The sequence below is a fragment of the Canis aureus genome, chromosome 8, assembly GCF_053574225.1.
Source record: "Canis aureus isolate CA01 chromosome 8, VMU_Caureus_v.1.0, whole genome shotgun sequence".
Lineage (NCBI taxonomy): Eukaryota > Metazoa > Chordata > Mammalia > Carnivora > Canidae > Canis > Canis aureus.
In genome coordinates, this window is record NC_135618.1 from 35,080,109 (window position 1) to 35,096,417 (window position 16,309).

Here is a 16,309-nt window from a genome sequence, read left to right on the forward strand (position 1 = left end):
GCTGGGAGTATTCCACTCCTTCCCGACCTAAGCCCTGCTTCAGCTGAGGGGAGGCCTTGTGGCCATCGTGGACCTGACTAGCTGGCTCTGAACTCTGGTCCCCTTCTCTCTCTCCCCTGTCCAGCACTCTCAGCAGGGGGCCTGCAAGGGCATTAGACCCCACCAATAATTTGTGTGGCTACTTTCTCAATTTTCCCAAGATGCTGCATAACTAGTAATGTTCTGAATGCATAGGAGTTAATTTATGACATACAGTGGGTGCCTTGGGAGGCAGTGGGGTTTAATTCTCATAGTGCTCTAGTTGAGAAAGGCTGGAATAGACACTTTGCCTCAACTGAAAATAGACCTTTAGTGTGAACAGAAAAGCCGTTCTCACTCTTCTCCGTCCACCCCTCCCCTCCCCCCGCCGCCAAAATCTTGCCTAAGATTTACTGCCTCCTATAGAAATCTTTTCTTTCTTAAACTCATGATCCCAACCCAGACCACAGTGAAGGTCGCTGGATGAAAGAGAGGAGAGGAAAGAGGGAAGGCTTCAAGTCAGGCCACCTGGGTCAAATCCTAGCTCTGTTACTTACCAGCTGCATGACTTGAAACAGTTGATAAACTTAACTTCCCCATTTAAAAAAATTAAGCCTGACATTCAGTATCTGATGCAGAGAAGGTTGTTTCAGTTACATATTACTGTGTAACAAACCACCCCAATACTTGGTGGCTTGAAACAGCAGCAACCATTCGTCCCATGATTTTACAACTTGGGCAGGCTTGTGCAAGGACCACCTGTCTCTACTCCACAGGGAGTAGATTGGGCTTGACTAGGGCTGAAGGGTCTCAGGTGGCCACACATGTCTAGGGCTGTGGTGCATGTTGGCAGGGATGTTTGGTTGTCCTGCATGTGGCCTCTCATAATTCAGTAATCCGTCCTGAGATTCTTTACATGGGACCTGACTTCAAAAGCAAAAGCAGAAACTACTAGAATTTTTGAGGTCGAGGCCCAGACTGGCACAGCATCACCTCCACTATATTCTTTTTTTTTTTTTTTTAAGATTTATTTATTTATTCATGATAGACACACAGAGAGAGAGGTGGAGATACAGGCAGAGGGAGAAGCAGGCTCCATGCAAGGAACCCGACGTGGGACTCGATCCCGCGACTCCAGGATTGTGCCCTGGGCCGAAGGCAGGCGCTAAACCGCTGAGCCACCGAGGGATCCCCCCCACTATATTCTTTTAGTTAAAGCACGTCACATGGTCAGCCCAGGTTCAAGGGGAAGGGAAATTGACTCTAACTCTTGGTGGAGCACCATGATGAGCACCATGCCCATCCTACCTAGGATGGGAGGAATTGTTGCTATCTTTTGAAGAGTCCATCACAGAATGCCTTTAATATCTTACCTATTATAAGAATGAAAGAATGAAAACAAACATGTAAGCAAGGACATCTCACCTTTTTTCTTTCCCCAGGGCTTAATGAGACTGTGCCAGTTTCGTTAGTATCTCCCAGCCCTCAAATCTTAGTGCTCTGTCTTTGATTAGCTATGTACATGTTTCTGTGTTCTGCTGTCTCTGTCTCTGTGATAGATGTGCATCCTGTTTTCCAGTTTATACTGGAAAGTGCAGAGGAAGGGAGCAAGTCATGTTCAGAATCTCTTTCAGCACCAGGCACTAGATAGAGTTGAATTCAGCTCTGTCATAGACTCTAGACAAAAGGACAGTGTTAGAATCTCTGTGGAAGAGAATGTGGGTATAAGGAAAAAGAGGAGTCTGAGGGTCTGCAGATCCCGTACCATCTGGCTAAAGAATTCCAACTTTCTAAATGGTTTTCCCATATAGAAAGGCTCAAACAGATGGACACTTATGCCCTGAAGACACACACGTTTATTTAGATTAGTCCAAACCAGATGCTGTGCTGGAGCTCCTTAAGAACACAGTCTCGCCACAGTCAGGCTTCCTAAAGGCACAGAAAAAAAAAAAGGTATGTTGTGGCTGTAACAAGCAACCAGCACATATCCACGATGCTGAGGCAGTCCTCTTCACGGTCCTGGGGTCCTGTGCTGTCAGTTCTCTACTTACCCAGCTTTGTTTCTGTGTGCTGACTGAGAGAGAGGTAACAGAGCAAGTCCCCCTTACAAGGCTGACTCCAACATAACACTGACATTAACACAGAGAAGGAACCCGGGATGGCCCGAGAACTGTCTTTGCAAGCCACTTGACAGGGAGAGCTCTCCTGAAAAGGCTGTACTTTAATGCATCCCTGAGGGGTTTTATTTGCTGTGTATCAATGATGGACTCAAATAAATGGCTTCTGGGATGGTATTCATCCTCAATTTTCATCAGCCAGGAACTGCAAATCCAAGGAGACATTGGGAACCAGGTCTCTCTGGTTCTCCCACGAGCTGCTTTTTCACCCTACTCATCAGTTCATACACAGCATTTCTACCGTGAGTGATTAAGAACCTCAAGGAGTTACCCAGTTTTAAATGATGGTCTGAGCTGCCCTTTGCCAGTATGTGCTGCATGGGACCACATACCCACATGTTGTTATAATTGACATGATGGTAATGGTGGTTTCTTCTCTCAGAAGGGAAGGAATCCATAAACTTCAAAGTGAAAAACAAGCAAATGAATCTGTTTCTCACCACGTTCATGATACTGAAGTAGAAATAGTTGACAGGAGTGGCTTTCTGTCTTTTTTTTTCCATGCTGCTGCCACTTGCTGGTGGTGACCCCCATCCATCCACCACTCCTGATTGTTCCTTTGATGCCTTTTCTTATAGCACCTGCCCCCTCCCTCCCATGGAACCTCCTTACAGTTAGGTAGATGCTATCACTCCTTTTCCAGAGGACCATTAGGTTTAATACCTATCATCAACTCAAGTACAGATAGATAGAGGATGTGACAAAAGTAGTACTGTCTATGGTAAATTCCTTCCTTGAAGATGATAGGATTAACTTACCAAAAAAAATGTTTAAAAGGAAAGTAGTCACCCATGAGTGCATGGTTGAGAGGCTCAGGAATACATATCTGTCCCAGACTCAACACTAGCCATAAGCATGGAATACTCCATTCAGAACCCCAGTCCCTCTTTCCTTACCTTTGTCAGAGTTGCCCTAATCCTCTCGGGGAGCCTCAGTGAGGAGCTGCAAGAATTCACACATTTCTCAGAGTTAACATCTCAGAAATCTCTGGGAAGCCTTCTTGTGGAGCACTGGGAAGGGATAGACTTCTCAGGTTTCTCCAGAGTCTGTGGTGCTAATTAGGAGTCTCCACATGGGGAAGAATAGGGCATGTCATGGCCCGTTCATTCCTGATTCATGCTATGCACACTCGGAGAGTGCCCACTGTGTGTCAGAAACTGGGCTTGACACTGGGTTGGGGGGAGGGGACAAAGGCAAGTCAGACTGTCCCTGCCTTCGCAGTACTCTTGGTTTAATGGAGAAACAGATCAGTAAATAGGCACTTATATAACAATACGCTAAATGCAATGATGGAGATTCAAATAAGGTGACAGGAATGGACGGATGAATAATACTTTAAAAGGGTAGAGAGGATGTGCAATTCTCCCTTTTAACAAACCAGAGGACTTGCCCCTCTGGTTTGTTTAAAAGCCTAACAGCTGCAGCTTTCCTGGACTAAATCAAAGACTGTATACTTTCAAGACAATCTGAGTGAGGGCCAGGAGGCTTGGGCTCTTTCCACCACAGTGCCAAGTCCTCAATCAATTTTGGGAAACTTGGGTAAACCGATCAGCTTCCAGTGCTTTAGGTCTCTCCTTTGCTGAATGGAACTAGCCGTTCTATATTACAGAATTATGTTGGGAGATAAATAAGATGTTGGATAATTAAAGCGCCTCCCCAAATACATCCTGATGATGACAGTGCCTAGAGCACCTGCAAGGGGAGCCAGCCAAGCCTGGCTCCATGCAGGCTTGTGGCTTGGCTCTGAATTTTTCAGCTGTGGAGAGAGGGGATGCATTCTGCACTCACCTTTGACATCCACCCGGCAGTCCACAGACGCCTCCCCCAGGGGGTTAACTGCCTTGCAGGTGTAGATACCCCCGTCAAAGGGACCAGGCTTGCGGATTTCCAAAGAGCAGATTCCCAGGTGACTGAGAGCTCTGTACTTGGGGTTGCCTTGAATATCCATCTTGTTCTTCAGCCAGATGATCTTTGGCTGCAAGATAAAGATGAGGGAGGCAGCATGGGAGGTGAGAGCCAATTGTTCCTTCTGTGCTCGATCCCTGGGCTCCTTGCTGATAAGGTTTGGGAACACACAGACCAGAGAAGTCAGAGGAGTAGGGTGCCTTAAGAACAGGTGGTACTGGATCTAGAAGAGATAATGGTCTTCTGGAAAGCTCCCCGTTCCTTACATTGGCAGTGTGTGTGTTTGTGTGTGTTCCCTTTCCAGTACCTTCTTCTTTTTTTTTTTTTTTAAGAGAATGGTCTAGTTTCTTTTTAAAGATTTTATTTATTTATTAATGATAGAGAGAGAGAGAGAGAGAGGCAGAGACACAGGCAGAGGGAGAAGCAGGCTCCATGCAGGGAGCCCAACGTGGGATTTGATACCGGGTCTCCAGGATCGCGCCCTGGGCCAAAGGCAGGCACCAAACCGCTGCACCACCCAGGGATCCCTCTTTCCAGTACCTTCTAAAGCTCCTTCTGTTGGTTTAAAAGAGCACCTGAAACCTTGCCTTATTCATCAAGTATTCCTGACTGGAAAAAAGGTGGAACCTCCTGCTCCATCCTGTGCAAGCAGCCCCTTCCTGGATCCTAAGTACCGGGCCTCAGGATCTCCTCTTTTTTGTATATATGTTGTTGAATCATTTGTATTCTGTTCCCACTGTCGGCTTGGGAGTCACTGTTGCCCCCTCTGGTTAGAAAGTAGTGTGTAGAGTGGGCTTTCTATATTCTCTTTCCAAGATGTTATCTCCATGTAGTCTGGCTCCGGACTCCTATGCAAAAGGTGCTTGGTAAGGTTGGTAGTGGTGTTTTATGTGGTATAACGTACAGAAGTACAGTGACTAAGTTGGAAATAGACTTGCTCGGGGTTGTGGCCTCAACTCTAGACAGCTGGCATGCAGATGGCCTTGAACAGGTGAGGCATAGTGGGTGACTAAGGAGAAACCAGGGGACTCCATCACCTCAGCCAAGAGACAACTTGAAGCTCATGCCCAATTGCTAGCAGATCAGTAAGTAACATCTTCATATATGAGGAACAGACACTAAAACGGAAGCTGGAAACATCATCCACACCAGCCTGTCTTGGACTCTAAGTGCCCTGACTGTTCAGAACTTACCTAACCTGCTGTGGGAGGGGTGGATGATGGTGATGGGTTAGACTGCTCTTCCACATAGTGAAGGTTAGGGCAGGAGCAGGAAGCAGTGTGGCACAGCCAGCCCACAGAACTCTCACTCACCTTGGGAGAGGCGCGGACACAGCAGAAGAGCTGGGTGTCATAGCCAGTGACTGTGGTGCAGTCTGCCAAAGGCTGGGTGAACTTCGGGGCTTCAGAGAAATCTCGCTGTGCAAACCCCTCAGTCTTAGAAATGGTAGCTGAGAGGACCAAGAAGGGCCGTGCTGTAGTGCCTGAGATTCCCCCACCTTGCTTTGACTCTTCATCCTCAGCTCTTCCCAGCTCCCAGGCCCTGGGCCCTACCTGCTTTCTGGATGTGGGCAAGGTCAGCAGTGATGGGGGCTGTCTCACTGAGGCCACACTGGTTCTCAGCAAAGACTCGAAATGAGTAGGAGTTGCCCACGATGAGGTCGGAAACCGTGAAGCTGGTGCGGTGATAACGCTCCAGCACTGTGAACCATAGCTTTGGGGTCCAAAGAAGATGCCTTGAATGAGATCCCTGTTTTGTGGACTCACTCCACCTCAGCTCACCATGTGGAGCTACCAGAGCCCCATTCCAGAATGTGTTACTCCTCTCTCCCCATTCCCTCCCATCTGGGCCTCACCCCAGATTTTGTGTCAGCCTTCTGTACGGTGTATCCTAGGAGTGCTGCGTTGCCTGTGTCTTGGGGAGGTGTCCACTCCAGAGTAGCATTGGAGCCCCAAACATCCACCAACTTGATACTCTGAGGAGGGCCTGGCCTCTCTGAAAGGGTCAAGCATGGCAGTGGGCATGGTGCAACTCACATATGCATGGAAACCACTTCAGGGGTGCCCTTCCTCTTCTCTGCTCAGCTGTGCCTCCTCTCACCCACCACTGTGCCCCACCCTTGGTGTGGGGAGTCACCCTGGCCTCCCTAGCTCTCTGTAATGGCTCCTCTTTAGCCTGGAGAGGGAGCCCCTGATGACCACCTCTGTCCCACTCCCCGCAGTGTACCGATAACCAGGATGTCAATGGTAGCAGTGGCCTCCAGCTCTCCCAGCTGCACACTGAGCTGGTAGCGACCCGAGTCAGCACGTTGGGCTTCTCGGATGAAGAGGATGGAGTCCTGCTCCCCATTCCGCACACTCACACGGCTGGCATCCAAGGCATAGCCGTCATGTGTCCAGGTGGCTCGAGGTTTGGGTTTGCCCTAAGAAATGGGAATAAGGCTGTGAGCAGCCCCCAAGAGACCCCATGACCCTCCCTGCTCAGTGGAGGGTTAGAGCCACCCCAGGTCCACATGGTGACTTGACTTGCAACTGCAAATGCCTTGAGTTAGAAGTCAGTGGACTGTCTCAGGGGACTCATGTCTTTCATCAACAGCCTAAGGATCATGGGAAAAGAAGGGGTTTGGCTTTGAGTCTCCCACCTCCTGGGAGTTTAGTCACCCCAGGGCAGCTGCACTAACAATAGCTGCCTAAACTCCTAAGAGCCCTCCAAACCAAGAGCTCCCAGACCTCTGCTGACCGAAGGACATAGGTTAGCCTCAGCTTGTCCATGGGACATGCCCAACCCAAACCCCACCTTAGGAGTACAGATGGAAGGGTCCTTCTGCTTCAGACTTCTGGTGACATGGCCCCCTCCATTCCAGGCCAGGATGATTGTCCCAGTGCCAGCAAGACTCTTAGTATCTATTTCCAAATCAAAACCCTGGCCTGGTCCCAGCATGGACCCAACATGGACCCAGCATGGGAACAGCATGATCACCTGGAATGGGATTAGTAGGTTCACAGTGTCTCCGACCTTCCGGATATATGTCTGTCTCAGGGTCCGAGGTAGCCAGATCTTGGGGTGCTCTGAGTGATGGAAGGAAAGAGAACAGTTGGTGGTGAGCCTCCTGTGGTGGAAGGAGCAGAGCTCAGAGGAAGTGGACACTGCATGTGACCGTACTCCATGGGCAGATGACCCAGGTACTCAGTAAATCAGTCCTCTCCTAGGAAATGAGAAGATTGCTCCCATTGTCTTGCTGAAATTTAGGGAAGAGTGATTGGCTGAAAGACCCTCTTGAGAGCATTCAAGTCTTGGCAGAAAGCACTGGAGTGTGAGCCTGATGCTTGCTTCTTTTAATGTGTAACTTGACTACTGACTTTTCATCAACTGGGGTTTCTTTCTGTTTGTGCACAGACTGGTCTAGCCTGTGTGGTTTGTCTTTATACCCCTTTTCTACATTTGTTCTTTTTTTTAAGATTTTTTTTTTAAGATTTTATTTATTTATTCATGAGAGACACAGAGAGAGAGGCAGAGACACAGGCAGAGGGAGAAGCAGGCTCCATGTAGGGAGCCTGATGTGGGACTTGATCCTAGGTCTCCAGGATCACACCCTGGACTGAAGGCGGCGCCAAACCACCAGGCCACTGGGGCTGCCCCTACATTTGTTCTTAACACTCCTTTTATCAAAGTCACTTTTTTTTAAAGATTTTATTTACTGGGCAGCCCAGGTGGCTCAGCAGTTTAGCCCCGCCTTCAGCCCAGGGAGTGATACTGGAGACCCAAGATTGAGTCCCTCATCAGGCTCCCTGCATGGAGCCTGCTTCTCCCTCTGCTTGTGTCTCTGCCTCTGTCTCTCATGAATAAGTAAATAAAATCCTTTTTTAAAAAAGATTTTATTTATTTAATCACGAGAGACACACAGAGAGAGGCAGAGACACAGGCAGAGGGAAAAGGTAGGCCTCCTGCAAGGAGCCTGATATGGGACTCCATCCCCGGCCCCGGGACCTGAGCCGACCGCAGACTGCTGAGCCACCCAGGCGTTCCTCAAAGCCACTTTCAATGTTAGTCTTGACCTCCAAGTGTCAGCCCTGCTACCCAGTTTGATGCCGGACTCAAGGAGAAAGCAATCCAGGCAGCACGGACATCACTGCAGAGGGACCTGGCAGCTGGGCCTCTTCCTCTGCGGGGCTGCCGGCTCGGGAGCCTGCGCAGTGCTCTTCCAGTTCACGGAGGATCGCTTTGTATGAACAGAATCTGGGGGAGACTGGGCCCGCTCCTCCCGCTCCTTGATCTCCCAGGCGTGTTCCAGCGAGAAGAGGGATTGGTTTCTGTCCATTGGCTTCCAGGATGGAAGCAGGAGATGCTCAGGGAAGTGCTGAGTGCAAGGTGTGGAGGCTGAGCAGGTGTGAGCTCTCTCCTCCCCGGGCGCCTCGGGCTGCCTGGCGCCGCTGAGAAAGTGCAGACCTCCCAGCCGGGTTCCCTTGGGAGCGTGGCCACAGCTTCCCCGCCTCTCCCCACAATTCATTAGAGCAGTTGGAGAATTTCACCCCGTTCACAACCGTGGCAAACAGCGCAACCGTTTGTCAGAGGACTGCGAACTGTGTGATAACATTTCCGTGCCAGAGCATTCCTGAACATTCTGCCCCAGCCTGTGTGTGTTTACTTCTAAGTTGAATTGTTTAAGTATGTGCATTACACAGTGCAAACTTTTAAATGGCGAAATTTAACATAAAGTAAACGGAGTTTCCAGCGTTCCTCCTCCACCTCATCCGCAGCCCGCCGTTCAGAGAGCCGCGCTCCCTCCGTAGCCGGCGCCCTCCCGCTCTCCAAGATCCCTTTTCGCCCAGCAGAAGCCGGAACTCGGCGGCCGGCGGCCGGGGCGGCTCAGGGCCGCTGTCCCTGGAGGAGCGGCACCGCGGCGGGGCCCTCCCCCGACGTGGGCGGGTGCAGGGGGCCACGGAACAGACGGCTGTGCGGGGCGTTCCTCCCCTGTGGCCTCTTGGCCAGCGGCCAGGGAGCCGAGAACAACGGATAGGACTCGCGTGTTTTCTGAAAGAAGAAAAGGAGAGCCAAGGCCTCATCTTGCCAGGCTCGGTTCGGCACTGTCGGTGGGGAAGGGCCCTTCAGCCTCGCCAGAGAGAGGCTGGCTCTGCCCGCGGGACCCAGGAGGGCCCCGCGTGAGCCCCCGGATCGAGCCCCAGGAGGGGAGGCTGTGAAGTGGCGCCGCTGCCCTGCCCTGCGCGGTCAGGGCCCCGGCATAAGTGACCCCCTTTGGAGGAGGAGGCAAAGGCCGAGGCAGAGGGATGGCCTCAGGGAGTGAGCAGGTGCGGAGAGGGGAGGAGCCCGGTGCCGGCTCTAGGCCTCGGTGGGCAGCGGGCTCCTGTAGGTGGGTGCAAGCCGCCTCCTGTACTTGTGCCCACCGAAGGGTTCCTTAGAAAAATCTCGGGAGATGTCAGCGTTGCTTCACCTGAACGGAAGAGAATAATTAGAGAACTAGGTTTATGTGGCACGTGAATGACGGTGGTGGCATTAGGAGGAGAACAGAACGGCCTGAGATCCCGAGACCCCCCCCTCCCCCCCCCCCCCCCCCCCCGGCGGGGGCAGAGAGAGACAGCGAAGGGCTGGCTGCCCGGCGGTGGTCTCTCCCTCCCTGGGGGCTCCCCGGCCGGGTCTTGGCTTTTATAAGCCAGATTCCCTGACAAGATGATGAACTGACAGGGAACAAGCTCACCGTTGGTAGAATGTTCTGCGTCTGAGGATTAGTAGGTGAGGATTGCTCTCAGCAGGCTCCCAGCCCCCAGTGTGGGGAAAGAGGATGGGCTTGAGGCCAGAGCAGCTGACAGAGGTGGGGGGGGGGGGGCAGGAGAGTAGTTGGCAGCTGTGGCCCAGGCAGCAGAATGCTCTTCCTCAGCTCCACTCAGGCTCTCCCGTCTGCCCAAATAAGCAGTCTGACCCTTTGCTAAGAATGTTAATCGGAGGCTCATTTGGGGCATCTCTTTTCACACATCTGCGGTCAAGAGAGGTGTTAATTGTACTGACCTTGGGGAAATGTGGCTTTTGCCTGATGCCCAAGGTCTTTCTGCTCCTCAGATGCCAGGAGGGGTGTGAACCAGAGACTGGAGCCCTACAGCACAACCTGGGTTTTCTGAGACCAGGTTTGAGAAGCCACAGCTTGTTTTTTATGCCCTTCACAGAGTCTTGGGGAAAGGGCATTTTGAAAAGTCCTCTGAGAGACATCGGGTTCTGAACTGTGCTGCTCTCAGCACTGTCTTTCTCTCAGACAGAATGCTGTCTAATGCTTTCTTTGAAATTAGCAGAGAAGACCCCTTAGAATCCAAAGATCTTGACTCCTCTGGATTAGAAAATCCCTCTTAACTCGATCCTAATTTCATTCTGCTGAAGTTTATGCCCATTTCCTTATTCTATGCTCATGGGAAATGAGTGTTCACATTCTCTCAAAATTTTCCTTCCCACGGTTAAAGACTTTTTTCTAGCAATTTCTTAAGGGCTATGCAGTTCATGTTGATGTTATTACTTATGTCCTGGAGCCTGAAAGAACCAGACACGCTGCAAGAATGAAGGGTGTGTGTGTGCGTGCACATATGTGGAAGACAGTGTGTGCATGTCTGTGGGTAAGTGTGAGACTGTGAGCATATGTGCATGCATACACGTGCCTGTGTACGTGAGCAGCTATCCACAAAGAGCAAATGCACAAGGTGAGCTATGGCTTTGAAACAGGATGTGGGTTGGGGCACCCCGGGTGACTTGGCGGTTTAGTGCCGCCTTCAGCCCAGGGCCTGATCCTGGAGACCCGGGATCGAGTCCCACGTCGGGCTCCCTGCATGGAGCCTGCTTCTCCCTCTGCCTGTGTCTCTGCCTCTCTGTGTGTGTCTCTCATGAATAAATAAATAAAACCTAAAAAAAAATGAAATAAAGAAAGAAAGAGAAAAGAAAAGAAAAGAAAAAGAAAAGAAAAGAAAAGAAAAGAAAAGAAAAGAAAAGAAAAGAAAAGAAAGAGGATGTGGCCTTGGCCTTATCAGAAACTTGTCTGGAGGAGCGTCATTGCAAAGGTGACCTCCGAAAAGCACCTTGTGAAGGACAGGAGTGTCACCTCCTTGGAGACTCTGAAACTAAGGTCAGAAAAACCCGAAGGACATAGAAATGGGCAATGCTTGTCTGAGAAAATCTGTGGCAGAGCCACAAGAGGGAAAAGGCCTGGGGTGTGGAATTACTGCATGGAGAACTATTTTTAATAGAAACAAATAGAAACTTTTTAATAGAAATAAACATCTATTGTTTCTGGGTCTTCAGTTCTGAGGCCTGTTTGTTACATCAATGGGCATTCCCTGACAGCGCAGTCTCTGCCACTCGAGCTCTGCTGCTCCAGTACCAGCGATCCTTCAGCACCTTCGGCGATCCCTGTCACCCTCTCTGCTCTACCACCCTCTTTTCCACCCAACTCAAGAATCCAGTCATTACACTCATTCCCTTGTGCTCCCACTCAGCTCCCTTAATCCCGTCACTCCACTGCACTTTCCCAGCAAGGCCAACCCCGGGTAAAAGCTTTCCATCCACTCAATGCCCCATCCACACACTGGAGAAAAACACAAGCAAGGCTGACTGCAACAGTGACCACTAACTACTAATGGCCCCTGGCAGTTTTTCTAGACTTCCCAGGTCCATTCAGCCTCCTATTCTGGGTGACAACTGTACACCTTCCTCTTCTAAAACCTCCCTACCTTCTCCCTCATCCTCATCCTCAGTTGAGGACCTTGCTAGTTTCTCAGGCCCGCTGATAGCCTATTCTTTTTTTTTTTTTTTTTTTAAGATTTTATTTATTCATGAGAGACACACAGAGAGGCAGAGACACAGGCAGAGGGAGAAGCAGGCTCCATGCAGGGAGCCTGATGTGGGACTCAATCCTGGGTCTCTAGGATCACACCCTGGGCCGAAGGCAGCGCTAAACCACTGAGCCACCCAGGCTGCCCTGATAGCCTATTCTTAACTCAGTGGTCAGAAAAAGCCTTAAAACCTAAACCTGATCATGTCAGTTCTCACTTAAAACCCTGCCCAGGCTGCCCATCAGCCTCAGAGTTGAGCCAGTCTTCACAATGGTCCTGCTACCTATCTGCCCCCAAACCTACCATTTTCTCCCTCACACTGCTACAGGCACAGTGGCCCCAACCCATAGGGCACACACCTGCCTCGGTGCCTTTGCATTGGCTGTAATCTGGGCATGGAAAACAATCCCCTCAAATATCTGCATACATTGTTCTCTCATCTCCTTTAAGTACCTGCTCAAATAGCACCTTATTAATGAGACCTTCACTGAATATCCTGTTGAAAACAGCAAGCATGTTTTCCACCCCCGGCACTTTCTGTCCTCCTCTGCTTCATTTTTCAGCACAACATCTTTTACCATCTGACATATTATATATATCTTAGTTGGTTATTTATTGTCTATCTCCTTACATTAGAATGTAATCTCCACAAGGGGAGTTATCTTTGCCTATTTTGTTCATTTCTGTAGCACTGCCTGGCACATAATAGACATAAATATTTGTAGAAGGAAGAAAGAGGATAGGAAAGTAAGGAGGAAGGGAAGAAGGAAGAAAGGAAGGAAGGTTACTCCCAGGCATTGGCTCCAGCTTCCCAAGCCTGGGAGACACAGAACAGTTTGGATTGACAGGAGATGCAGTTATTCTGAAATCAGCAGATGGGCCCTTCCTCTGGGTCTCAAGGTGTCTTCTCCCACCAGATGCTGCCTCCGGGACCCAGTGCCTCCATGTAGTGCTGGGAGCAGACAGGAACTTGTTTCCCAATGCCGGCTGCCTACTTCTGCTTAGTTAAGTGACGTAGCAGGCTTTCTTGACCAAAAGCTCAGTGTTGGCCAGATGTAGTTCATTTTGATGTTACAAATGAATTTCTGCCTCTGGTGCTTGCATGCACACACATGCTCTCTGCAGGGCCCCCTCCAGGTCCCACAGTGCTCCCCATAAGGTAGAGGAGGACTTAAGAGGAAGAAAAAGGCCTTGGAGCTCACAGGAACCTAGGGGCCATTTAGGCCAGGTCCATGGCATCCTGAAGGACCTTTGAATGAGCTTCAGGGTTTCTGTGAGCTCCCAGAACTTTGAGTATTTTTCCTGGGATAAGATTCCATAGATTTCATTAGATTTTCCTAGGGGTCCATAGCCATCAAAAGGTTATCCTTCAATTTGCAGATGAAAAAATGGAGGGGATCCCTGGGTGGCGCAGCGGTTTGGCGCCTGCCTTGGCCCAGGGCGTGATCCTGGAGACCCGGGATCGAATCCCATGTCGGGCTCCCGGTGCATGGAGCCTGCTTCTCCCTCTGCCTATGTCTCTGCCTCTCTCTCTCTGTGTGACTATCAATAAAACAAACAAACAAACAAAAAAACAGATGAAAAAATGGAAGCCCAGAGAAGTGCACTTACTTGCCTAGGGTCACAGAACAGAGCTAGGATTTGAACTCATGTCTTTAAGCAGATAACAGATGCAAACATACTTTGCAAAGTATCCCAAGCAATGCTTACTCTCACTGACCTCCGGGATGCTAAGGAGTTGAGCTGCTGGTGCTGGTGGCCCTGAGGCCTGCTCTCCAGGGGGGCTGCCACACCCAAGGCCAGGGCTCTTGAGGCTGCTCATGGGAGCTGGCCAGGAGCTAGCAAGAGCCCGTGGCCCACAGTGTCTACTTGCAGCCAGAGGGAGGAGCGTGGGTGAGATGCACGCCCTCCCCTAGGGCCTTGGGGAGACCAGCCAAGTCAGAAGTCCCCAGTCCCGGCTCTCATGCTCACTCTGTAGCTTGTTCCCTGGACCTTTTTGGGGAAGAAATTGGTTTTCGGTGTCAAGACCATCTCAGCCTGATAGGCTCACGATGACTTCCACTCCCCCGACCTCCTTCTCGGTGGAGCAAACTCAGCTGGCGGGCTGCCTGTGACATTCAAATAGCTCCTGAAAACCCAGTGTTTCCCATTAGGATGAGAAGAAGCAGCCAACTTTCCCTACTTCACCCCATTTGCAGATAGAACTCCTAGTCTTCACTCCTGACTTGGAAATATTATCTATTTACATCCTAGTTTGGCCTCTTCCGAGGCACTTCAGATCATCTCGACAATCCTTTCAACTGCCCTACTAGGTAGATGTTATTAATTACCATTTTACAGAGAGGAAACTGAAACTGAGCCACTGGTTGGCTTGTCCAAGGGCAAGCAGCACAGGGTAGAGTCTAGATCACGACGTGGTGTTCTACCTCTTCCTACCCTGGGCTTCCATGAGCTCTTTGTTTGCGGTCTTTGCATGGCCCTCCACTCAAGATGTCCAGAGGCCAAAGAGCAGGGACTTTGTGCAGGTAACTATCTTAAATGTTTGAGGCAGCCCCCGTGGTTCCTTCTGCCAGTTACTGCGTAGAAGGGAAAAGCCTGGCTCCTGCCTTTGGTCTCTGGCCCGCTGAGCCTGGCACAGTGGGTGACACCCCGAGGGAACATCATGGGGCTCACAGGCCTGTTAGCTGCAGAGGCCTCAGCCAGGGGTAGCCGGGGAGGGGGCGGCCCCGCAGGGGCCACCCACCTCCCCACCGACCCCACCCCCAGCTCCAAAGTGCCTTTTTGCTGAGAGGGCTCACAGAAGCCCGTGGGGGAGGGAGGCCAGCGCTTCTCCTAGATGGGCCCTGCCTCCGTGGAGTGCAGGTCTGGGAGGCTGGGGTTTCCCTGCGAGCCGGAGGAGTGGTAGGGTAGGTCCTGGACCCATGGCTCTGCCCAGGGACAACCAGGGTGTCACATACTCTGTTCACCACCCAGCCTCTCAGCTGCTAGAAGCTTTTCATCTCCCCCTTCTACTCCAGACGGCCACCATCTCGCTCACCCCACATTCCCTTCCTAGCTGGCTTCAGTAGATCAGGCCCTCAGTGCCCAGGACAGACATTTTATTACAGGTACAAATACAAACAGGCCATTTACAGTCACTGTAAAGTGCCACAAACACCATTCACTGACCTCTCAGCTAAATAGCACAAACCCAGCAGAGACACTTGAGCAGCAAAAAAGAATCCACCAAGGAACAGGGTAGGGGCCCAACTGGTGCTCCTCCATTCCAGGTACCAATCCCATGAGGGCGCTTACCTCTGCACAAACCTAAGGAGCTGCAGCCAGCGGCTGGGATGTCCTCCCCAACTCCTGCCTCCCAGACACCCCCCCTTCCCACCCCTGCGGGTCACCTTCGACAGGGGGCAGGAGCTGGGGAAGGGGGCTGCCGGGCTCTTGTTGAGGTGAAGCTGGGTGCCCTTCAGCCCCGGCCGGGCTCGATTCCTCCCCCTTCCGTGTGGATCCCGCGGCCGCCTCCATGCCGGGCGGCCGAGGCCTGGGCTCCAGCGGGAGATCCCGGCTGTTGGTGCTGGGGGACAGGCCGAGCACCTGCTCTGGCCCGGCCGCCGCCACAGGCTTATGTGAGCGGCCTGGCCTCCTCCCCGCAGCTCGCAGCTCGCTTGGGCAGGAGGCTGGAGCAGGGGCCCAGGAGAGGAGGTCAGACGGCAGCCCAGCCCCGAAGAGCTGCGGGAGGACCGAGGTGGCCTGGCGGGTCTGGGAGAGGGCTGACAGTCCCGCACGGCAGCTGGGGACGCGGGGAGGGGGGGGGGCTTGGCCCGCAGCCGCGGTCACTCCGGCACACAGGCCGGCGATGGCCCGGCTTAGCAGGCTTAGCGGCTCCTCCTCGCTCTGCTCCGCAGCGAGCTGCAGTCTTGCCAACTCACCCTTTGTGGGGTCTGTCCCCGTCCCCTCCGCCTCACCCCTAGTGGCAGTGGAAGGTAGAGTCTGCGCCCTGAGCATGGACTCCTGTTGGGCTCCATCACCCGCTAGTTTGCGTGACTTGCCACACATCCCTGTCTCTCCTGGGTCTGCGTCCTCACCTGTGAAACGGAGAGGATAATGACCATAGGGTTGTCGTGAGGATCACAAGAGGTAATCTGTGTAAAGTGCTTAGCAGAATGTAGCTAAGTGCTCCGTATGTGCGAGCTACCTTTAGGTCGGGCCTCGGAGATGAAGCACCAGCAGAGGCAGAGGGCAAGAGGCCGCGGGGGGTGGGGTGACTTCTGGCTCGGCTACCTTTTTTTTTTTTAAAGATTTTATTTATTCATAGAATCAGAGAGAGAGAGAGGCAGAGACACAGGCAGAGGGAGACGCAGGCTCCATGCAGGGAGCCGACGTGGGACTCGATCC

The 16,309-nt window shown here is 51.7% G+C and overlaps 1 protein-coding gene across 1 annotated transcript; it reads right to left on the bottom strand.

Annotated features, from left to right (window-relative positions):
• Positions 1-1,057: 1,057 nt before the first annotated feature.
• Positions 1,058-15,658, bottom strand: MYBPHL (myosin binding protein H like). The gene is made up of 7 exons (XM_077905752.1): positions 15,313-15,658; positions 7,080-7,168; positions 6,327-6,522; positions 5,956-6,095; positions 5,654-5,813; positions 5,414-5,550; positions 1,058-4,170 (listed from the first exon to the last, which is right to left on the bottom strand). Exons 1-7 carry the CDS (start codon positions 15,437-15,439, stop codon positions 3,799-3,801), a joined length of 1,221 nt encoding a protein of 406 aa, XP_077761878.1. The 5' UTR covers positions 15,440-15,658; the 3' UTR covers positions 1,058-3,798.
• Between the last annotated feature and the right edge of the window lie 651 nt (positions 15,659-16,309).

Coding starts and splice junctions, on each gene's coding strand:
- MYBPHL (XM_077905752.1), bottom strand. CDS start 15,439: ATGGAGGCGGCCGCGGGATCCACACGGAAGGGGGAGGAATCGAGCCCG. Junction 6,523..7,079: donor ACCTACTAATCCCATTCCAG/GTGATCATGCTG, acceptor CCCATTTCTTAG/GGCAAACCCAAACCTCGAGC. Junction 6,096..6,326: donor CATTGACATCCTGGTTATCG/GTACACTGCGGG, acceptor TGACCCTTTCAG/AGAGGCCAGGCCCTCCTCAG.